Source organism: Dendrobates tinctorius, unplaced genomic scaffold (genome assembly GCF_039654945.1).
Source record: "Dendrobates tinctorius isolate UK_male_01 unplaced genomic scaffold, ASM3965494v1 ptg000070l, whole genome shotgun sequence".
In the NCBI taxonomy this organism is placed as follows: domain Eukaryota; kingdom Metazoa; phylum Chordata; class Amphibia; order Anura; family Dendrobatidae; genus Dendrobates; species Dendrobates tinctorius.
Window position 1 is genome coordinate 85,271,028 of NW_027361738.1, and position 24,312 is coordinate 85,295,339.

General features: G+C 45.5%; 1 protein-coding gene across 1 annotated transcript in view; it reads right to left on the minus strand.

Annotated features, from left to right (window-relative positions):
- Positions 1 to 7,377: 7,377 nt before the first annotated feature.
- LOC141095966 (protachykinin-1-like) overlaps positions 7,378 to 24,312 on the minus strand; it is a 32,517-nt gene continuing 15,582 nt past the window's right edge. Inside the window, exons 5-6 of the mRNA XM_073582303.1 lie at positions 24,019 to 24,072; positions 7,378 to 7,527 (exon numbers count right to left, since the gene is read on the minus strand). Coding sequence (XP_073438404.1) covers positions 7,478 to 7,527; positions 24,019 to 24,072 — 104 coding nt within the window. The 3' untranslated portion in view covers positions 7,378 to 7,477. The remainder of the gene's footprint in view (positions 7,528 to 24,018; positions 24,073 to 24,312) is intronic.

Here is a 24,312-nt window from a genome sequence, read left to right on the forward strand (position 1 = left end):
CTGCCTCCTGAGACATATATTTTGAATGTGTACGCTATCCATACATGTTATCCGGGGATACGGTACCCTTTCTAACCTTTGTGCAATCACGTGCAATCCATACTGGGCCTAACACCGTCTGAGCCTGCCTCCTGAGACATATATTTTGAATGTGTACGCTATCCATACATGTTATCTGGGGATACGGTACCCTTTCTAACCTTTGTGCAATCACGTGCAATCCATACTGGGCCTAACACCGTCTGAGCCTGCCTCCTGATGTATAGACATATATTTTGAATGTGTACGCTATCCATACATGTTATCCGGGGAAAGGGTACCCTTTCTAACCTTTGTGCAATCACGTGCAATCCATACTGGGCCTAACACCGTCTGAGCCTGCCTCCTGATGTATAGACATATATTTTGAATGTGTACGCTATCCATACATGTTATCCGGGGAAACGGTATCCTTTCTAACCTTTGTGCAATCACGTGCAATCCTTACTGGGCCTAACACCGTCTGAGCCTGCCTCCTGATGTATAGACATATATTTTGAATGTGTACGCTATTCATACATGTTATCCGGGGAAACGGTACCCTTTCTAACCTTTGTGCAATCACGTGCAATCCATACTGGGCCTAACACCGTCTGAGCCTGCCTCCTGATGTATAGACATATATTTTGAATGTGTACGCTATCCATACATGTTATTTGGGGAAACGGTACCCTTTCTAACCTTTGTGCAATCACGTGCAATCCATACTGGGCCTAACACCATCTGAGCCTGCCTCCTGATGTATAGACATATATTTTGAATGTGTACGCTATCCATACATGTTATCCGGGGAAACGGTACCCTTTCTAACCTTTGTGCAATCACGTGCAATCCATACTGGGCCTAACACCGTCTGAGCCTGCCTCCTGATGTATAGACATATATTTTGAATGTGTACGCTATCCATACATGTTATCCGGGGATACGGTACCCTTTCTAACCTTTGTGCAATCACGTGCAATCCATACTGGGCCTAACACCGTCTGAGCCTGCCTCCTGAGACATATATTTTGAATGTGTACGCTATCCATACATGTTATCTGGGGAAACGGTACCCTTTCTAACCTTTGTGCAATCACGTGCAATCCATACTGGGCCTTACACCGTCTGAGCCTGCCTCCTGAGACATATATTTTGAATGTGTACGCTATCCATACATGTTATCCGGGGAAACGGTACCCTTTCTAACCTTTGTGCAATCACGTGCAATCCATACTGGGCCTAACACCGTCTGAGCCTGCCTCCTGATGTATAGACATATATTTTGAATGTGTACGCTATCCATACATGTTATCTGGGGATACGGTACCCTTTCTCACCTTTGTGCAATCACGTGTAATCCATACTGGGCGTGAGAACGGCTGGCGAGCTGTTAAGCAAGCTACAGCACCTGTGGTTTGCACACGTAAGTTTTTCATTTTTTCAGGAATGACGGTTAGGCCTAATTCCGGAACTGCGGTTGACCTGCACTTACTGGGAAATCATTGTTCGCGGGTAATAATTGTAATCAGTGATCCCCATCACTAACGTTGTTCAGCGGGTTATCTGCACCTGTAAGCAACAAACGCTGGCCTTTTCAGTGTAGCGCACATGCAGCCACGGACATGTAAGGGCATGACACACCAGTTATTGGCCAATCTCATGTGCCAGAGCCTCACGTGTCCCTCTAGTAAGCCGGACTCGGACCGCGGGGCATGACGGAGTCTCATTCGTTAACGGAATTAAGCTTGCAATGTGTGCATCTGTTCTGTAGCTGGCATGGTTGAGGTTTCCCAGGTGGAGTCGAATTTAACCGTAGGCTCCACTCCTGGTGGTGCCCTTCTGGACATTCCTTTAAGGTTCAGCTTTGCAACCATACTGCCCACGTAAAACAAACACTTTGCCTTCATGAATGCTGTTTGGAGGGTCATGACTCGTGGGAATAACGCCGCCCAATCAGTTAACCTGCTAGAGAGATCCTTCGTTGCTCCCAAGCATGACATCACACTCCCTAGGAAGAAGGTAATGCCACTGTGGCGACCGTACTCCTGGGGGCGACACAAGTGCACTGATGCCCAGCCACTGCTCGATGAATCTGCTGGTACATTGACCCAGACCACTACATTCCCCTCGCACGCTACACGGCCTGAATCTGACCCTGATGAAACTCAGGTTACCCTTCCCATATACAGTTCCATCTTACACGGTGACAAAGAGGAAGCTGCAGATGAAAGTGCAGGTTCGGCCCACCTGCCATCAGACACACCACCGTACTATCAGGGGCCCTGTGCCAGTGCCGTCGCCAACAAGTGGGCCCCCCCTGCTTGCTCAGGATCACAGCACTTGCAAGGTTGAAATACTGTGCAGTGAGATGGAAGATGGGGACGATGAGGAGTCCAGACAAGTACAGGGATTCCCTAGCGAGGAGACTTATTTGATTGTTTTCAATGTTGGGACAGCAATTTTTGGGGAGCACTATACTCTGGAAAATGATAGATGGGGCCCACCATACACTGGAACATTCCAAAGGTGGACATCAGACACTGGAGCAGCATTTACAGGGCCCATTATACACTAGAGCATTAGAAATGGGGCCCATTATGTTTGGAGCATTATTTGGGCCCATAAGACAGTGGAGCTTCATCCAAGGGGACCAACATATGCTGTAGCATTATGTGGAGCTCATCATATACTGTTTCAAACATTATATGGGACCAATGATTCTGTATGGAGAAATAGATGGGCCTCGTCATGAGATGTAAAAAGTGAGGTATTTTTCATTGTACTATACCGCTATTTCTCTGCCGTATCGGAGCATGATGAGTTGTGGTATGTGTTAAAGGGGCGCTCTTTCGCCCAGGGCACATGAAAACCTGCAGCCAGCCCTCCCCCCCACAACTTTAGCCAAATAACCCCCATTTTTCAGTGCGTAACTTGTATTATGAATTTAATTAAGGTTGACAAGCTTAAGTAAGAAGAATTGATGCTTTTGGCATTCAAATGGGCACTGTAGGTGTGTTTCCTGTCCTCCTCTCACTGCCGACTTTTATTCCCCATTGACTTACATTGGGTTTCGTGTTTCGGGACGACCCCGACTTTTCCCTATAATCGGACGATCTTGCTCGACCCGACTTTTGGAAAAGTCGGGTTTCACGAAACGAAACGCGACCCTAAAAAACCAAAAGTCGCTCAACTCTACCAAAGACCACATATGATCATAGCCACAACAGATGTTTATAAAAATGGAGCAAAACTAATAGCCTCATTTAGACCATTCGGATGAACCGTATCTAATAGCCAGATCCAACGTGTTTCACGTTGTAGAAGTTTCTGGGTTAAATTGCCACCACGAACACCCGGATCTATCATATCAATGCCACGAACACAAAGCAGAGATCCATCACAACCATGTTTAAGTTTGAAATGTCGGGGTAACGTCCTAAGCGTAGCTGGGTCATCAATGTCGGCGGCCGCCTGTATGCCCAGCACGTGCTCACGAACACGTATCTTCAATGGCTGTGTGGTCATGCCAATATAGATCAAGTTACATGGGCAAAGTGCAAAATAAACCACATAGTGTGTTGTACACGAAATACCAAACCGATTATTACATGTCCTGGTTCCTGATGAATTGAAGAACGTGCTCGTTCGCTCAATGCTGGGACAGGCGACCGCAAGGAGCACAGCCACACCTAGGACGACCCACATTCAGAAAATTATGCTTTGGTTCCGGCTGGTAGTGGCTATGTACCAGATAGTCTTTAAGATTCCTAGACCGTCTAATGGAAACACTTGGTTTAGGTGAAATTAGTTGTTTGAGAATAGGGTCAGTTTGCAGTATGGGCCACGCTCTTTGAAGACAGCTTTTCATTCCTGCGAATTGAGCATGGTAATTAGTAGTAAATCTAATCTTATTATTAGACTTAGCCTCCCTCTTCTTATAAAGTAGGGACTGACGCGTAGACCATCTTGCGCGATTGAATGCTCTCTTAATAGATCGCCTGCTATACCCTCTCTCCAAAAACCTATTCGAAAGATCTTGAGCTTGTAAGACAAAATTCACATTACATATCATTGTGATACAACTAAAGTAAGCTTCCTGGATGTCAATGTGTGGAGAGACGTTGATAATGTACTCCAGACTGGCATCTTCAGGAAAAAAACATCTACTAACATATTGCTACATGCCGCTTCTGACCATCCCAAACCACTGATCAATTCAATTCCCATAGGACAGTTTCTGCGTCTACGCACAATATGTTCTAGTGATCAGGATTTGTGGGTTGTCCTAGGTGTGGCTGTGCTCCTTGCGGTCGGTGTGTCGCCTGTCCCAGCATTGAGCGAACGAGCACGTTCTTCAATTCATCAGGAACAAGGACATGTAATAATCGGTTTGGTATTTCGTGTACAACACGCTATGTGGTTTATTTTGCACTTTGCCCATGTAACTTGATCTATATTGGCATGACCACACGGCCATTGAAGATACGTGTTCGTGAGCACGTGCTGGGCATACGGGCGGCCGCCGACGTTGATGACCCAGCTACACTTAGGACGTTACCCCGACATTTCAATCTTAAACATGGTTGTGATGGATCTCTGCTTTGTGCTCGTGGCATTGATATGATAGATCCGGGTGTTCGTGGTGGCAATTTAACCCAGAAACTTCTACAACGTGAAACACGTTGGATCTGGCTAGTAGATACGGTTCATCTGAATGGTCTAAACGAGGCTATTAGTTTTGCTCCATTTTTATAAACATCTGTTGTGGCTATGATCATATGTGGTCTTTGGCTTTTGTTTTTAGTTCTTGGGTTTTAATGTTGTTTTTAATTTTTAGAGTCGTCCCTTGATTTCTACTCTTATTTTTGTGCACCAATGGTTACATCTTCTGGATATTTTTGGCTACACTCCCTCCGTGTGGACCCGTCACCGTCTGGCATTCCGACAAACATATGAAGATGAGGACCTCCATCTTTTGTGAAGAAAGATACATAATGCATCATGTCATGTAACCTGATGTTATAGTGCTTATCATGATTAATTCTGCACGTTATGCATTTTGTTGATTTTATTGTTCTTTATTTTGATATTCATTTGTACTGTTGCATCCTATCACTAGTATGTCATTGAGATTCTGGCCCTATTTGGGTTTCTCTGCTAATTATTTAGCCATTATTTAATGTTGGCATATTAACACTGTCTATTTTATATGTATTTGCCTCTATATATACAGTATATATACATGCTGCATTGTTAAGGCCCATATTTAAATGGTCTATTTTACATATTGTGCTCGTTGTTTGTATGCTATATTGGCATTATCAATCTATTTATGTGTTAAATTGTATTTTGCTTAGGCATTCTATGACCATTGTTCCCCTATGTGGCCACCATCTTAATTACATCTTCCAGTGTTAGTGTCGGCGCGCTCTCTGCACGCGCGTGCACCGCTGGCTTCCTCACGCCGGGCGGCTCTCGGCATCTTGGTGTCACGTGATCAGTCACTTTTTAGTGACGTCACGGGTGTGTGATGCCGACGCCGTTTGTTGTGTCCTGGTTGCCGGGACGACGCGCGCGGCATCATGAGTAGACGCGCCGTCACTACATCTAGATAGGGGAGGAGCTCTGTGACGTGGAGCTGGTCATGTGACCGCAGTAATGTCAGCATCATTGTAAGGGGACGGGGCGCAGGCCACGATCAGATACTGCTGCATGGGCAATGTAGCGTTCCCTTATACAATTATGGTGCGGCCTATTCTATTAAAATCAGGGCGGTTTCACTCATCTGTTTACTTGGAATGTCTTGGGATGGATGGAGGTCACATATTGAGCTGCTTGTTGTGTATGTTTGATGTCACCATGGTGATGGGAGCCATTTTTGGGAGGTACTTGTGCCATATATACATCATTGGTCTATTTGATCACATGAATGTGATCCACAATGTGATTGGTCGACTCTATCATAAATATCCCTCACTTCCCCTATCCCATCACCCCTTGAGAAAGGCCATTTGCTGAAACGTGCGTTGGGGGGGGGGTACATACGTGGGTGGACCTCTACTTGCTGTCCTAACAGGTAAAGTTTTTCTATTGTCTAATTGTATACAATGATAATGTCTACACCTATGTAACCTGTTTGGTCGTTCTTCACAATTTGGAACTGGCGCAATGCATCATCAAATACTATATTGCAACAATGCTTTAGTTATGCCTTATCCCTTTTTAGTCCTTTCATCCCATGTATGCCCCAGGTGTTCGCCTTTGTGCTGCTATGGTCATTTCTGACTCAATTTCCCCCTTTTTCCTTGTTCCTGTTCACATTACAATAAAGATTTAATCTTATTTTTTGTAATACTGAGTCTTTTGGACTTATTTTGATCGCTCTATTTGTTCTTGTGGGTATTTACATGTCATATGCGATTGTCCTTATTGATCCTATTAAGTTAAACTCATTATACATGGCTACATATGTATGTATTCTATGGAATCAATTTTCATTCCAATGGGTTCTTTATCCTTAATATGGTATCGGATAAATGACTTGCCAACTCTCCTTTACGTCTGAGTGGCTCCCGAATAAGTGGAGACCTCCCAGACTCCCTGAATATCCTTGGCCACTCCAAACTGCCTGCAACTCATAAGAAGCACTGGAGATGTTGGTAGGAAGGAGCAGGTTTCAGGTCTCTGGTCCAACTGCCGTGAACAACTAGAATGGCCCTTGGACCTACGTCCTGCAAATTACTTTGCTCAACTCTTAGAGAAAAGTCAGACGGCAGTATAACTCGGACGGGGATCGCAACGCAATGCTCGGACTGGCCGACAGCTCTCCCCACCCGAACGTGGCAACATGTATTTTTATGCAGCTGTCACATTCAGGGTGGGGGGTGAACCGACGGTCAGTCCGAGATATACGTCCATCTGAGTCTTCCTTAATAGTGATCATCACTTTGCAGCTCAGCGACTTCAGTGCCACCCTGATCACATGTGGCTGAGCTATGTTTGCCATTCAGACCATCTTACTATAATATCACGATACATTGTTTTTCCATAAGACAGCAGATGAACCTACAAAGTTATCCCGGTTTAGTCACTCACATAGTAAATGGCCAATAAAGCTCGGCTCCATGACATATATAATCTCAGAACTCAGTAAAAAAGTAATTTTAATTCCCAACGGTCCCGACTTCCCGAGGTTGCCCATCAATCTCGCTGACACCTGATAATCCCGTTGCTATTACTAAGACTCATACATTAAATACCTCCGGCGCTCCTGTAACCTCCTTGGTGGGTCCAGTCCGGTATAACAAACCCTTATAATATATCGATTTCGATGTAAGAACGACTCAGTGCCGGGTGTAGAGAATAAATACTTTATTGGACTCGGGTTCTGCTAATATCCCGATCTGGACACCACTGTCCATTGTACACGTCTATCGCACACCATGGCAGGCGCTGATTATTTACGTCTTCTGACGGACTCGTACTCAGTATTTCTGTCTTCTGATTCTGAAAAACAATGTAATGATGAAGATTAAAGGCAATGTTTAACCTTTTTAAGGGGCTGCTCTAATTTCATGCCATTTTGGGGATTATACAAATGCAATATAATAACCACGAGTTACACGAAACCGACATGCAGCAACCCTGGCCGTGTATGGCTGCCATAGTAGCAAAAGAGTGGCCCCGGCCGTGACGAAACTTGTCATGTTTCCACATGATGAATATATGATCACTGGGGTTCAAGTGCTGCTATGATCCTCATCGATCCCAAGAATGAGAGTCCACAGTCCCCTGGATGAATGAAGAGATATTGAGCGTGTGAGACCATCACTAGTAAAGATACTGAATGGGGCCGGGGTCACACATGCTCACTACCGGACCATTCACGCCGATGACTTTGGGACCCCCATTCTTGGGATCGGTGGACGTCACAATGCATTATCATACAGATATCATTCATCCTGTGGATAAGTGATATATCTGGTTTATGAGACAAGACTATTAAAAATTGCAATTCTACCATAGATGAATATCTCTAGAATGTAGTGCCATATACCCTATGTACCTCTATAATCCCTGTGGCCTCCATACTGCCTTCATGCCCCCATACACCATATAACCTCCTTATCCCCTATGTACCTCTATACTCCCCATGTGCCTCCATACCCCTATGTACCTCTATACCCCCTATGTACTTCTAGATTCCCTGCGACCTCCATACCGCTTTCATACCCCCATACACCATATAGCCTCCATATACCCTATGTGCCTCCATACACCCTAGGTACCTCTATAATCGCTGTGGCCTCCATACAGCCTTCATGCCCCCACACACCATATAACCTCTATACCCCCTACATACCGCATTACTCTCTATGGCCCATATACCTCCTGTGTGCCTTTATACGGCTTCCACATCCCCTATGTGCCTCCATACACCATAAAGCCTCCATACGGCATTTGTGCCTCCATACCTGTTTGTACCTCTATACTCTCTGTGGCCTCCATACTATGTGTCTCCATACTGCATTTGTGCCATGAAACACCTTATAGATGCACATATACGGTATCTGCTATTTCTGGATTCTAAACCTTGTAGACCCTTTACACTTTTCAGAATCCCACAAAATGCTGCGGTATAGACAGAGGCGGACCTGACGTAGAAAGGGGAAAACATTTTTAGAATAGAAAAAACTGAGCAGGCGGTTTACACTGATGGTAAAGTTAAATGTCCCCAAGAACTACAGATTATCCTAACATAATCCTTGACCATTTTAAAGATTTCTTCTTGCTGTCAGTGAATGTCAAATGCTGAAAATCCAAACAAACCTATTACACTCAGCTGAGGGTTTGCTACATTTGCTGGTAGTCCAGAGGAGAAACAACACTCTATATGCTAAAAAGATCAACAGCATAAGTTTAAAAAAGGGAACACTAGATAGATAGATAAATAAATAGGTAGATAGATAATAAATAATAGATAATAGACAGATAATAGATAGATAATAAATATTAGATAGATGATACAGTTGTGGCCAAAAGTATTGACACCCCTGCAATTCTGTCAGATAATACTCAGTTTCTTCCTGAAAATGATTGCAAACACAAATTCTTTGGTATTATTATCTTCATTTAATTTGTCTTAAATGAAAAAACACATAAAGAATTGTCCTAAAGCCAAATTGGATATAATTCCACACCAAACATCAAAAAGAGGGTGGACAAAAGTATTGGCACTGTTCGAAAAATCATGTGATGCTTCTCTAATTTGTGTAATTAACAGCACCTGTAACTTACCTGTGGCACCTAACAGGTGTTGGCAATAACTAAATCACACTTGCAGCCAGTTGACATGGATTAAAGTTGACTCAACCTCTGTCCTGTGTCCTTGTGTGTACCACATTGAGCATGGAGAAAAGAAAGAAGACCAAAGAACTGTCTGAGGACTTGAGAAACCAAATTGTGAGGAAGCATGAGCAATCTCAAGGCTACAAGTCCATCTCCAAAGACCTGATTGTTCCTGTGTCTACCGTGCACAGTGTCATCAAGAAGTTTAAAGCCCATGGCACTGTGGCTAACCTCCCTAGATGTGGACGGAAAAGAAAAATTGACAAGAGATTTCAACGCAAGATTGTGCGGATGTTGGATAAAGAACCTCGACTAACATCCAAACAAGTTCAAGCTGCCCTGCAGTCCGAGGGTACAACAGTGTCAACCCGTACTATCCGTCGGCATCTGAATGAAAAGGGACTGTATGGTAGGAGACCCAGGAAGACCCCACTTCTTACCCCGAGACATAAAAAAGCCAGGCTGGAGTTTGCCAAAACTTACCTGAAAAAGCCTAAAACATTTTGGAAGAATGTTCTATGGTCAGATGAGACAAAAGTAGAGCTTTTTGGGCAAAGGCATCAACATAGAGTTTACAGGGAAAAAAAGAGGCATTCAAAGAAAAGAACACGGTCCCTACAGTCAAACATGGCAGAGGTTCCCTGATGTTTTGGGGTTGCTTTGCTGCCTCTGGCACTGGACTGCTTGACCGTGTGCATGGCATTATGAAGTCAGAAGACTACCAACAAATTTTGCAGCATAATGTAGGGCCCAGTGTGAGAAAGCTGGGTCTCCCTCAGAGGTCATGGGTCTTCCAGGAGGACAATGACCCAAAACACACTTCAAAAAGCACTAGAAAATGTTTTGAGAGAAAGCACTGGAGACTTCTAAGGTGGCCAGCAATGAGTCCAGACCTGAATCCCATAGAACACCTGTGGAGAGATCTAAAAAGAGAAGGCGCCCTTCAAATATCAGGGACCTGGAGCAGTTTGCCAAAGAACAATGGTCTAAAATTCCAGCAGAGCATTGTAAGAAACTCATTGATGGTTACCGGAAGCGGTTAGTTGCAGTTATTTTGGCTAAAGGTTGTGCAACCAAGTATTAGGCTGAGGGTGCCAATACTTTTGTCTGGCCCATTTTTGAAGTTTTGTGTGAAATGATCAGTGTTTTGCTTTTTGCTTCATTCTCTTTTGTGTTTTTTCATTTAAGACAAATTAAATGAGGATAATACCAAAGAATTTGTGTTTGCAATCATTTTCAGGAAGAAACTGAGTATTATCTGACAGAATTGCAGGGGTGTCAATACGCTTGGCCACAACTGTAGATAATGATTAAACCATCACTGATTGTGGAAACTTCACACTAGACCTTGGAAATCGCGGTCCCAGGGTCTGGAGGAAGAGTGGAGAGGCCACAATCCAAGCTGCTGGAGGTCTGGTGTGAAGTCTTCACAATCAGTGATGGTTTGGGGAGCCATGTCATCTGCTGGTGTAGGTCCACTGTGTTTTATCAAGACCAAAGTCAGTGCAGCCGTCTACCAGAACATTTTACAGCACTTCATGCTTCCCTCTGCAGACAAGCTTTTTGGAGATGGAAATGTCATTCTCCAGCAGGACTTGGCCCCTGTCCACACTGCCAAAAGTACCAATACCTGGTGTACACACAACAGTATCACTGTGCTTGATTGGCAGCAAACTCGCCTGACCTTAAACCCATAGAGAATCTATGGAGTATTGTCAAGAGGAAGATGAGAGACACCAGACCCAACAATGCAGACGAGCTGAAGGCTGCTATCAAAGCAACCTGGGCTTCCATAACCCCTCAGCAGTGCCACAGGCTGATCGCCTCCATGCCACGCCGCATTGATGCAGTAATTGATACCAAAGGAGCCCGACTGAGTGCATTTACTGAACATACATTTCACTAGGCCAACATTTCAAATTACAAAATCATTTTTTCAAGCCGGTGTTATAAATTATTCTAATTTACTGAGATAATGACTTTTGGGTTTTCATTGGCTGTAAGCCATAATCATCAACATTAACAGAAATAAACACGTGAAATAGATCACTCTGTGTGTAATGACTCTATAGAATATAGGAGATTCACTTTTTGCATTGAAGAACTGAAATAAATTAACCTTTTAATGATATTCTAATTTTGTGAGATGCACCTGTATATCTATGCTCTCTGCACTTTTTTGATGTTTGCTACCAATATATTTACTTGTGGCTGTACCGCAATACACTGATTTACTTACTTACTGTATAACTATACACTTTGTATTTTATTGGCATCACTTTGTCCCTGTTTTGTATGGTGTCCAGTAGTTTTTTGATTTTAATATATTTTAGCCATTTACTTAATAGAGATTACATTGTGAAGGATTACACTTTCCAGTGGTGGTCCGTTCACTTCCATCTCTCAGTGTTTTTGTGTATTTTTGAGTTTTCTGTCCTTTATTCGTGAATTGGGACTTTTTGTGTTTAAGATGCAGTAAATAGTTAGATATTCATAAGACAGATAGATACGAAGCCGGGCATATAGATATTAGATAGATATGAAATACTTTGTTACAATGTATGAGTGCAGGTGAAATGTGTCGGCCTCAGATTTTTTTTTAGCCTGGATACAATTGTATTGAATCCTTGATTGCAAATAAAATAAAAAAATAAAATAAAAAAATAAAAACAGATTCCGGTTGGTCCATTCATGTTTCCAGTCTCTGACGAACTACAAACAAGTAGAGTTGAGCAACTTTAGTCGCTCAACTCTACAAACAAGTTCTTTTTCACCGATTGCAGCAGAAATCTTGAAACTTGTTAATGATTGAATAAAGTTTGATAAAAAGTTACAAAACTTTTCATTACAGGATGATGAAGCTTTGCTTCCATATCCGCGAGATTTCGTTGTGTTTTGCATTTGCAGGATTCATTACGGTAATAGGATCCATTACGTCTGAGTCACATTCCCTTCGGGTTTTTCGTACTCTTTGAATGGTTCCACAATGCACCTGTTACTGTATGACGGGGGAGGGCTGATCTAGAATTTTATATGACTTTGTTTTTAGTGTTGTTTTGGAAAATTACCTTTTTCTGTGTCTGGGAGTAAGAACAGGTGCGGACTCCGCCATGGGGCCATTTAATTATTTCTCTGCCTGGTGAAGCCTGTTGACATGAGCTCTACAGAGGGCGACATAGGCAATGACACCCAGATGGCACGGGCAATGACACCCAGATGGCACGGGCAATGACACCCAGATGGCACGGGCAATGACACCCAGATGGCACAGGCAATGACACCCAGATGGCACAGGCAACGCCAAGAATATTCAGCTTCATAAGTGTGCGGGTACATTATGGGAAGATGATTACATTACAAGGTGTCGGTCTTTGGTCCGGATCCTCCGGTGCTGACGAGGATCATCGCAGATTTGCCTTAATTGACTGTTGTGGGGTGATGCACATCATTGGCGTGACCATGGGGGGGGGCCTCAGGATCCAGACCAAAAACCAATCTGAAGCGAGTGGAGCTGCAGCACCTACAGCAGGTGGGTACAATATAATATTTCATTATTTTTTAACCCCTTCCCGATTCTCCATTTATCATGCTTTGGGGTCCGGACATAATAATTGTTTCATTCGATTCAGATCCAATTTAATTCCTACTAAATCGATTCCGTCAGAAATGGATTTTGGGAGACTCGCTCATCTCTAGTAACGATCAATTTCAAATACAAGTCAAAAGTTTTGATCAGTGAGGTCCGGATGCTGAGACCCCACCAATCGCTGAAAAGAAGGGGCAGGGGCAGTCAGCTACGAAGCCGAGCAGATCAGAAATTAAGGGACGCAGTGTCCAGCTCAGCAACTCTACCCATTCATATAGCAATCAGCTGGGGTCATAGCGCCCAGACCCCCACTGACAACTTTTAGGTATAGGCATCCATCCACCATAGAGAAGCATTGCAAAAAAAAGCGCAGTTTTTTCACTTGGAGGATTCTCTCTCACCTCTTTCTGGCAGATCAAAACTGCAATAAGTTAGGTGCTGGCGGTAAATATTGTTCGGTGCATTGTTTCCCTGCTGTCATTAAATAATCATTACTGTCAATCACTGATTCATTGTGCAGAAAGAAAATATACTGACTGTAAAAATAGGAGGAAATGTAATTATCCTGAGCGCAGAGGTTATGTACCTGCTCTGAGACCCGGCATAAGGCCCAGCGCTAAGTAATGATCCCCCGGAGGGAATGTTATTGTAGGGGTTAAGGCCGGATGACCTGCGAGCCACGTCTATCTGCAGCACATCCACAACTGGGAATCACAGACCATCCCGGCATAATCAGCCACGAGGAGGGTGACGGATCCGAAATATCTTATCTGGCCATTATTTAGGACGGGGAGAAGGAAATATTGATTGCTGAGAATTATACTGGAGAGGAGCTGATTGTATGCAGATGGGAATAGCAGGTGAAAAGCCTGAGAGAACATTTGTAAGGGCTAATAATGGAGGCAGAGACAAGCATGGGGGAAGAAAGCAGGCACCCCGAGGGGCAAGGTGCAGAACGGAAAGGAGTGTCTGCAAACTGCAGGTGCAGCGTACAGGGCGAGTAGCTGGGGGAGAGGGCAACAGGAGGCATGTGCCACGTCCTGAGGGATAACAGGAGGCATGTGCCACGTTCTGAGAGATAACAGGATGCATGTGCCACGTTCTGAGAGATAACAGGAGGCATGTGCCACGTTCTGAGTAATAACAGGAGGCATGTGCCACGTCCTGAGTGATAACAGGAGGTATGTGCCACGTTCTGAGAGATAACAGGAGGCATGTGCCACGTTCTGAGAGATAACAGGAGGCATGTGCCACGTTCTGAGAGATAACAGGAGGCATGTGCCACGTTCTGAGTAATAACAGGAGGCATGTGCCACGTCCTGAGTAATAACAGGAGGCATGTGCCACGTTCTGAGAGATAACAGGAGGCATGTGCCACGTTCTGAGAGATAACAGGAGGCATGTGCCACGTTCTGAGAGATAACAGGAGGCATGTGCCACGTTCTGAGTGATAACAGGAGGCATGTGCCACGTCCTGAGTGATAACAGGAGGCATGTGCCACGTTCTGAGAGATAACAGGAGGTATGTGCCACGTTCTGAGAGATAACAGGAGGCATGTGCCACGTCCTGAGTGATAACAGGAGGCATGTGCCACGTCCTGAGGGATAACAGGAGGCATGTGCCACGTCCTGAGTGATAACAGGAGGCATGTGCCACGTCCTGAGTGATAACAGGAGGCATGTGCCACGTTCTGAGTGATAACAGAAGGCATGTGCCACGTCCTGAGTGATAACAGGAGGCATGTGCCACGTTCTGAGAGATAACAGGAGGCATGTGCCACGTCCTGAGTGATAACAGGAGGCATGTGCCACGTTCTGAGTGATAACAGAAGGCATGTGCCACGTCCTGAGTGATAACAGGAGGCATGTGCCACGTCCTGAGTGATAACAGGAGGTATGTGCCACGTCCTGAGTGATAACAGGAGGCATGTGCCACGTCCTGAGTGATAACAGGAGGCATGTGCCACGTCCTGAGTGATAACAGGAGGCATGTGCCACGTCCTGAGTGATAACAGGAGGCATGTGCCAAGTCCTGAGTGATAACAGGAGGCATGTGCCACGTCCTGAGTGATAACAGGAGGCATGTGCCACGTCCTGAGTGATAACAGGAGGCATGTGCCAAGTCCTGAGTGATAACAGGAGGCATGTGCCAAGTCCTGAGTGATAACAGGAGGCATGTGCCACGTCCTGAGGGATAACAGGAGGCATGTGCCACGTCCTGAGTGATAACAGGAGGCATGTGCCACGTCCTGAGTGATAACAGGAGGCATGTGCCACGTCCTGAGTGATAACAGGAGGCATGTGCCACGTCCTGAGTGATAACAGGAGGCATGTGCCACGTCCTGAGTGATAACAGGAGGCATGTGCCACGTCCTGAGGGATAACAGGAGGCATGTGCCACGTCCTGAGTGATAACAGGAGGCATGTGCCACGTCCTGAGTGATAACAGGAGGCATGTGCCACGTCCTGAGTGATAACAGGAGGCATGTGCCACGTCCTGAGTGATAACAGGAGGCATGTGCCACGTCCTGAGTGATAACAGGAGGCATGTGCCACGTCCTGAGTGATAACAGGAGGCATGTGCCACGTCCTGAGTGATAACAGGAGGCATGTGCCACGTCCTGAGTGATAACAGGAGGCATGTGCCACGTCCTGAGTGATAACAGGAGGCATGTGCCAAGTCCTGAGTGATAACAGGAGGCACGTGCCACGTCCTGAGTGATAACAGGAGGCACGTGCCACGTCCTGAGTGAAAACAGGAGGCATGTGCCACGTCCTGAGTGATAACAGGAGGCACGTGCCACGTCCTGAGTGATAACAGGAGGCATGTGCCATGTTCTGAGGGATAACAGGAGGCATGTGCCACGTCCTGAGTGATAACAGGAGGCGTGTGCCAAGTCCTGAGTGATAACAGGTGGCGTGTGCCACGTCTTGAGTGATAACAAGAGGCATGTGCCACATCCTGAGTGATAACAGGAGGCATGTGTCACGTTCTGAGTGATAACAAGAGGCATGTGCCACGTTCTGAGTGATAACAGGAGGCATGTGCCACGTCCTGAGTGATAACAGGAGGCATGTGCCATGTTCTGAGTGATAACAGGAGGCATGTGCCACGTCCTGAGTGATAACAGGAGGCATGTACCACGTCCTGAGTGATAACAAAAGGCATGTGCCACGTCTTGAGTGATAACAGGAGGCGTGTGCCACGTTCTGAGTGATAACAGGAGGCGTGTGCCACGTTCTGAGTGATAACAGGAGGCATGTGCCACGTCCTGAGTGATAACAGGAGGTATGTGCCACGTCCTGAGTGATAACAGGAGGCATGTGCCACGTCCTGAGTGATAACAGGAGGCATGTGCCACGTCCTGAGTGATAACAGGAGGTATGTGCCACGTCCTGAGTGATAACAGGAGGCATGTGCCACGTCCTGAGTGATAACAGGAGGCATGTGCCACGTCCTGAGTGATAACAGGAGGCATGTGCCAAGTCCTGAGTGATAACAGGAGGCATGTGCCACGTCCTGAGTGATAACAGGAGGCATGTGCCACGTCCTGAGTGATAACAGGAGGCATGTGCCACGTCCTGAGTGATAACAGGAGGCACGTGCCACGTCCTGAGTGATAACAGGAGGCATGTGCCAAGTCCTGAGTGATAACAGGAGGCACGTGCCACGTCCTGAGTGATAACAGGAGGCATGTGCCATGTTCTGAGGGATAACAGGAGGCATGTGCCACATCCTGAGTGATAACATGAGGCGTGTGCCAAGTCCTGAGTGATAACAGGTGGCGTGTGCCACGTCTTGAGTGATAACAAGAGGCATGTGCCACATCCTGAGTGATAACAGGAGGCATGTGTCACGTTCTGAGTGATAACAAGAGGCATGTGCCACGTTCTGAGTGATAACAGGAGGCATGTGCCACGTCCTGAGTGATAACAGGAGGCATGTGCCACGTTCTGAGTGATAACAGGAGGCATGTGCCACGTCCTGAGTGATAACAGGAGGCATGTACCACGTCCTGAGTGATAACAAAAGGCATGTGCCACGTCTTGAGTGATAACAGGAGGCGTGTGCCACGTCCTGAGTGATAACAGGAGGCATGTGCCAAGTCCTGAGTGATAACAAGAGGCGTGTGCCACGTTCTGAGTGATAACAGGAGGCATGTGCCACGTTCTGAGTGATAACAGGAGGCATGTGCCATGTCCTGAGTGATAACAGGAGGTATGTGCCAAGTCCTGAGTGATAACAGGAAGCATGTGCCACGTCCTGAGTGATAACAGGAGGCATGTGCCACGTCCTGAGTGATAACAAGAGGCATGTGCCACGTCCTGAGTGATAACAAGAGGCATGTGCCACGTCCTGAGTGATAACAGGAGGCATGTGCCACGTCCTGAGTGATAACAGGAGGCATGTGCCACGTCCTGAGTGATAACAAGAGGCATATGCCACGTCCTGAGTGATAACAGGAGGCATGTGCCACGTCCTGAGTGATAACAAGAGGCATGTGCCACGTCCTGAGTGATAACAGGAAGCATGTGCCACGTCCTGAGTGATAACAGGAGGCATGTGCCAAGTCCTGAGTGATAACAGGAGGCATGTGCCACGTCCTGAGTGATAACAAGAGGCATATGCCACGTCCTGAGTGATAACAGGAGGCATGTGCCACGTCCTGAGTGATAACAAGAGGCATGTGCCACGTCCTGAGTGATAACAAGAGGCATGTGCCACATCCTGAGTGATAACAGGAGGCATGTGCCACGTCCTGAGTGATAACAAGAGGCATGTGCCAAGTCCTGAGTGATAACAGGAGGCATGTGCCACGTCCAGAGTGATAAAAGGAGGCATGTGCCACGTCCTGAGTGATAACAAGAGGCATGTGCCAAGTCCTGAGTGATAACAGGAGGCATGTGCCACGTTCTGCCAAGGGGGCAAGAACAAATCACTTTGCTTTATCCAGGATAATAAGATACAACATGAAGGCAGAAAAAATGATCCCTTGCCCCCGATGAAGGCAAGGCTTGGCTATGGGTCAGAATGACCTGGTGATGCAATAAAACAAATAAAGATGTGTTCTTCCTTATCACTTCTTTTGGCTCAACATATCCTGAGATGAGCGGAGCAGCTTTAAAAAAAAAAATATAATTTTGTGATACTCTGCTGGGAGATATTTACACACAATGTCCCTATTTGTGGCCACTCAGTGGTCGCGATGGGCATTGCAGTCTGTTGAGAGTTTTACCAGCATGTCCTGATAATGTAAAAATGAGAAAACAGAGTCCTTTAAAGCAAAGGTAAGTGTGCAGACATGATATGGAGGAAAATGGTTCCTCCTCTCCCCATTCTCTGCCAATCCTTAGACAAAAGGAAATAGCTACTTAGAGCAAAATTTGAGAGTGTTTTTTACTTAGAGGTTACTGGTGAAGTTGGTGATCTGCTTCGGACCAGGACTGGCTTATTTCAGGATCATTTATGGTCTCAGCAGCTCCAGCCAATCATGAATATAATAGTCCCAAATAGGAGTTGGTGTAAAAGAAATGGGGCAGGATGCAGAATGTGATTGGATAATGAGTAGAGATAAAATATATATATAAGAAACTAATACGGCACTCAACAAAACAAACAGTACTGAGAACCATTATACTGAAGGGTATAAAAACCGCTGAGCATGAAGTCCACTCTGCAGCCACCATGCTTCAGGGTATATAGATGAGCAGAAAAATATATCACATTGTGGATACATATTTATTAGAACTACTAATGTAATAAACTCATTCTGGGCTTAGGAGTCCAGTGGGCAGACCTATTCACTCGCAATCTCTCTGGAAAAACTCTCAATCACTAAGCAGGACCGCCTACTGGACTCCAAAACCCCGATAAGCAAAGATTAAAATGTTATACAGTAGAAAAAGTTATGCAAACTATTCCGTCACAACTATACATCATTCAGCTGAGCTCAGATCAGACGGCATTATCAACATGACAGGTTCTCTTTAATCCCTTCCCTTCTCAGCCAATTTTCATTTTAGCAATTTTGTTTTTCCCTCCCCTTCTTCACAGCATATATATATACACTGCTCAAAAAAAATAAAGGGAACACTAAAATACCACATCCTAGAAATCTCTGAATGAAATATTCCAGTTGCAAAGTTTTATTGATTGCATAGTAGAATGTGTTCAGAATAATAAAACATAACAATTATCAATGTAAATCAAAATGAATATCCCATGGAGGTCTGTATTTGGAAGGATACTCAAAATCAAAGTAGAAAATCAAAATACAGGCTGATCCAACTTCAGTGGAAATGCCTCAAGACAAGGAAATGATGCTCAGTATTGTGTGTGGCCTCCATGCAGGGGCGTATCTAGGGGGGGGCAGCCGGGGCAGTTGCCCCGGGCGCAGCCAGCAGGGGGGCGCAGTCGGGCCGCCTAATGCAGCGGTCCGCAGTGTCCTCCTTGGCGGCTGCGTTCTGCCGCCCCCCCGGCCTGAGAGTCGGCGGTTCTCTGTGTCAGCTGTCAAGCTGACAGCCGGCGCAGAGAAGGTGCGCGTGCCTGCTCCCAGGGAACAATTGTACTGGCGTCTATACAGACGCCAGTACAATTGAAGCTCTGACCGCCGGGCCAGAGCGACGTCAGCAGCGTGATCAGGTCATGTGATCACGCTGCTGACGTCACTCCCGGCGCCCAGAGCGAACGCTGGTGGTAAGTGTGCTCCTCTGTGGAGCTGAAGAACCACCGAAGATGGGAGATGAGGGGGAGTTAATGAGTGGAGATGGCGGGGATTTGTAGAGGGGATGGCGGTTAATGTGTGGGGGTATTTAGAGTGGGGATGGGGGTTAATGAGTGGGGATGGGGTTAATGAGTGGGGATGCCATGGGGTTAATGTGTGGGGGGATTTGGAGTGGAGATGGGGGTTATTTAATGTGATGGGGGTTAATGAGTGGGGATTGGGTTAATGTGTGCGGGGGTTAATGAATGGGGATGGGGTTAATGTGTGTGGGGGTTAATGAATGGGGATGGGGGTTAATGTGTGTGGGGGTTAATGAATGGGGATGGGGGTTAATGTGTGGGGGGGTATTTGGAGTGGAGATGGTTATTTAATGTGTGGGGGGATTTGGAGTGGTGATGGGGTTAATGGGTGGGGATTGGGTTAATGTGTGCGGGGGTTAATGAATGGGGATGGGGGTTAATGTATGGGGGCGTTAATGAGTGGGGATTGGGTTAATGTGTGGGGGGATTTGGAGTGGGGATGGGGGGTTATTTAATGTGTGTGGGGGATTTGGAATGGGGATGGGGGGTACTTAATGTGTGTGGGGGATTGGGGATGGGGGATTTAATGTGTGGGGAGATTTGAGGACACAAAATAAAGAGTATGTATGAGGAAACAGTATGGGGGATTGGTGCAGACAGTATGGGGAGCGAATGGGTTAATGTAAGTGGACACAGTATGGGGAGTCAGGGGTATGTGTGAGCAGACAGTATAGAGAGTGAGGGGGTAAATATATGAGGAGACAGTATAGTGAACAGGTGGGATGCTAGAGGGGAATAGTGTGAGGCGACAGTATATTGCAGATATTTTTATTTAGGAGCAATATAATGACACTTCTATCTTTAAGGGGGTCGTGTGGAGATTTGCTGCAGAAGACCGGAGAAGATGGAAGTCTACAGAGACGAGATGTGGATGAGAAAACTCATCATGGGGTCTAGAAGAAAAGGTGACTGACTGCAGAGACGACGTCATCTATAAGGTACTTGGATGTAAATGTTATTTGTGATACTGACTAATTCTCATGTTTTTATTTGTTAGGAACATTACAGGGGTTGTCCAGGTTTGTGCTGAGTCTGCAGACATTCTATGTGACTGCAGACTTCTGAATTCTCACAGTGCTCACTGAACGCTGTCAGGATTCTCTCATGCCGGTAATTTACATACATGCGGTCACATGCTGACTAGACATGTGTGGCCTCACTCAATGAAAATGAACAGAGCGAGGCCGGGCACGTCTAGTCGGAATGTGGCCAGAAGTAAATAAATCACATACTTGTGCTGACATGACTGTACATCGGCAAGGGAGAATCCTAAAAGTGTGCAGTGCATTCGTTGTGAGAATTCAGAAGCTGCAATGTCAGGATTCAGCTCTGCAGGTTGCCGTAGTCATCACATGGACACTTCACTCATGTGCGATTTTCATAGGTATGGTCCTGTGACAACGAGCTTCTCTTCCTGCTTCTCTCAGTTTTTTACTGAACATTGAGAGCATTAGAAGGAGCAGCTCGTGGTTACATGGCTAAGTGTTCAAGTCGCATATGTACTTGGGGGGGGGGCGCCGAACCGAATTCTTGCCCCGGGTGCCAGAAAGCCTAGATACGCCTCTGCCTCCATGTGCCTGTATGATCTCCCTACAATGCTCGGACATGCTCCGGATGAGGCGGCGAATGGTCTCCTGAGGGATCTCCTCCCAGACCTGGACTAAAACATCCGCCAACTCCTGGACAGTCTGTGCTGCAACGTGGCTTTGGTGGATGAAGCAAAACATGATGTCCCAGATGTGCTCAATCGGATTCAGGTCTGGGGAACGGGCGGGCCAGTCCATGGCTTCAATGCCTTCATTTTGCAGAAGCTGGTGACACCCTCCAGTCACATGAGGTCTGGCATTGTCCTGCATTAGGAGGAACTGAGGGACAACTGCACCAGCATATGGTCTCACGAGGGGTCTGAGGATCTCATCTCGATACCTAATTGCAGTTAGGCTACCTCTGGTGAGCACATGGAGGGTTTTGCGGCCCTCTAAAGAAATGCCACCCCACACCATTACTGACCCACTGCCAAGCCGGTCATGCAGAAGGATGTTTCAGGCAGCAGATCACTCTCCACAGTGTCTCCAGACTCTGTCACGTCTGTCACATGTGCTCAGTGTGAACCTGCTTTCAACTGTGAAGAGCACAGGGTGCCAGCAGCAAATTTGCCAATCCTGGTGCTCTGTGGCAAATGCCAAGCATCCTGCACGGTGTTGGGTTGTGAGTACAACCCCCATCTGTAGACGTCGGGCACTCAAACCATCCTCATGGAGTCGGTTTCTAACCGAATGTGCAGACACATGCACATTTGTGGCCTGCTGGAGGTCGTTTTGCAGGGCTCTGGCAGTGCTCCTCCTGTTCCTCCTTGCACAAAGGCTGAGGTAGCAGTCCTGCTGCTGGGTTGTTGCCCTCCTACGGCCCCCTCCATGTCTCCTGGTGTACTGGACTGTCTCCTGGTAGTGCCTCCAACTTCTGGACACTACGCTGACAGACACAGCAAACCTTCTTGCCACAGCTCGCATTGATGTGCCATCCTGGATGAGCTGCATTACCTGAGCCACTTGTGTGGGTTTCACGAGTGTGAAAGCACAACCAACATTCAAAAGTGACCAAAACATCAGATAGAAAGCATTGGTACTGAGATGTGATCTGTGGTCCCCACCTGCAGAACCACTCCTTTATTGAGGGTGTCTTGATAATTGCCAATAATTTCCTTCTGTTGTCTCTTCCATTTGCACAACAGCATGTGAAGTTGATTGTCAATCCGTGTTGCTTCCTAAGTGGACCGTTTGATTGACAGAAGTTTGATTTACTTGGAGTTATATTCTGTTGTTTAAGTGTTCCCTTTATTTTTTTGAGCAGTGTATATTTTCTTTCGTCCATATTGTCAGAGGAGAGCTTGATTTTTTTACGGACAATTTGAAATTTTGATTGACATAATTTATTTTTACCAAATAATGTCATGATAAATGGGAGAAAATAACATCCAAGTGAGATGAAATGGTGAAAAAAAGGCAAATGTTTCATTAGGTTTCATCTTTACGACATTCATTGCATCGTAAATATGATTCTCCAGGTCCGTGCGCTTACGGCGATAGCAGAGAAGTTTTTTTGCATGTGCTGAAAAAATGTTTATATTTTTGTATTCTTTTAGATTTTCAAGAGCTTTACTTTATATTTTGCATCATTTTTTAGTCCCCTCAGATGATTTAAACCTGTGATCATTTGATTGTTAGTTCTATACATTACAATACCGTAGTATTGCAGGTTATAGGAATAATCATGGTTGCCCATGGAGCTTCACAGGAGGACCAAGATGGCAGTGACAGGAACCTTCAGATGGCACCTCTTGCAATGGAAACCTATTGGTGCCCTTTAATCATGTCACAGAGGTGACTGGCAGTGGCAACTAAATGGTTAACAGCAGCAATCCAAACTCAGCCCTGGCCGCTGCTGTCAGAGATCGTTGCCAGCTGTGTAATGCAGCCAGCATTTACTGCATGTGGGGAGAGCTCAGCTACTGAGCCCCCTCCCTCCATGCTTGAGAACCCCAGTGTGAATGGACAGTTAAAGTAATTTGTGCCAAGGTGTTAAACAACAGAAGTACTTATCACAGAAGAATAGATAATTATATATAGCATGTTAAGGAAAACTTTTGTTATTATACTTCATGCACTTGATTTTTGTAATAGGAAGAATAATGAAATGAAATGAACTCTCAGATAACAAACTTCACTGTGTAGTCAATTCCCCCACTACCTAGATCTAATGGTCTGATCCTGCCTTACTGCATCATTGTGGAACAAACCACTGGGACCAGTTAATGGGGAATCTGACTACACTAAGAAACAGAGTTATCAGTCAACTATGTGCTCTAGATTGCAAAGGAACAACACTAAATATATAAAGCAAATTGCAAAATGTTATCTAGCTCTGTACTTTCTCATACAAAAGATGAAACTAAACGTCAGTCCTACAACAGAAAAGTCCAAAGATTGACTTCTTGGAATTACTCATTTGCTTACTTTTTTTCCAGCATGACCAGCTAAAAATTGAGAAAGTTCAATTTAATGTAGGTCTATACATCTGCAGATCACTAGTTTCCATTAACAGAGCGGAGTTTGTCATCAGGTCCAGTAAGTTATTCGTTTTCTATAGGACAATAGGTAATAATCATAGAGTGATCACAGTCCACGAAAAACTGTGAAACGCCAAGTTCGGCTCTGCTACATCTATGTGTATATTTGTGTATATTCAGCTCCACACTTACCAGAACTTAATGATCTCTTGCCCATCAGCCCGAAAAAGGAATCTGTTTTCTGTACTGAGGCACAAAACATCGGTGGATTATTATGCGGCAAGCGAGAAAATATCTTTACAAGGCAGAGTATTTATAGAAGTCACCGAGGACAATATTTTCTTAGTTTCGATTTTCCTGACCTGAATTTTAAAGTGCAGAAACATACAAGGATATCTACAGAGAGGACGATAACATGGATCAATTATCTAATGTAGCAGCTTATTTGTGAATCAATGGAAACCAATCAATAATCACATTCATCAC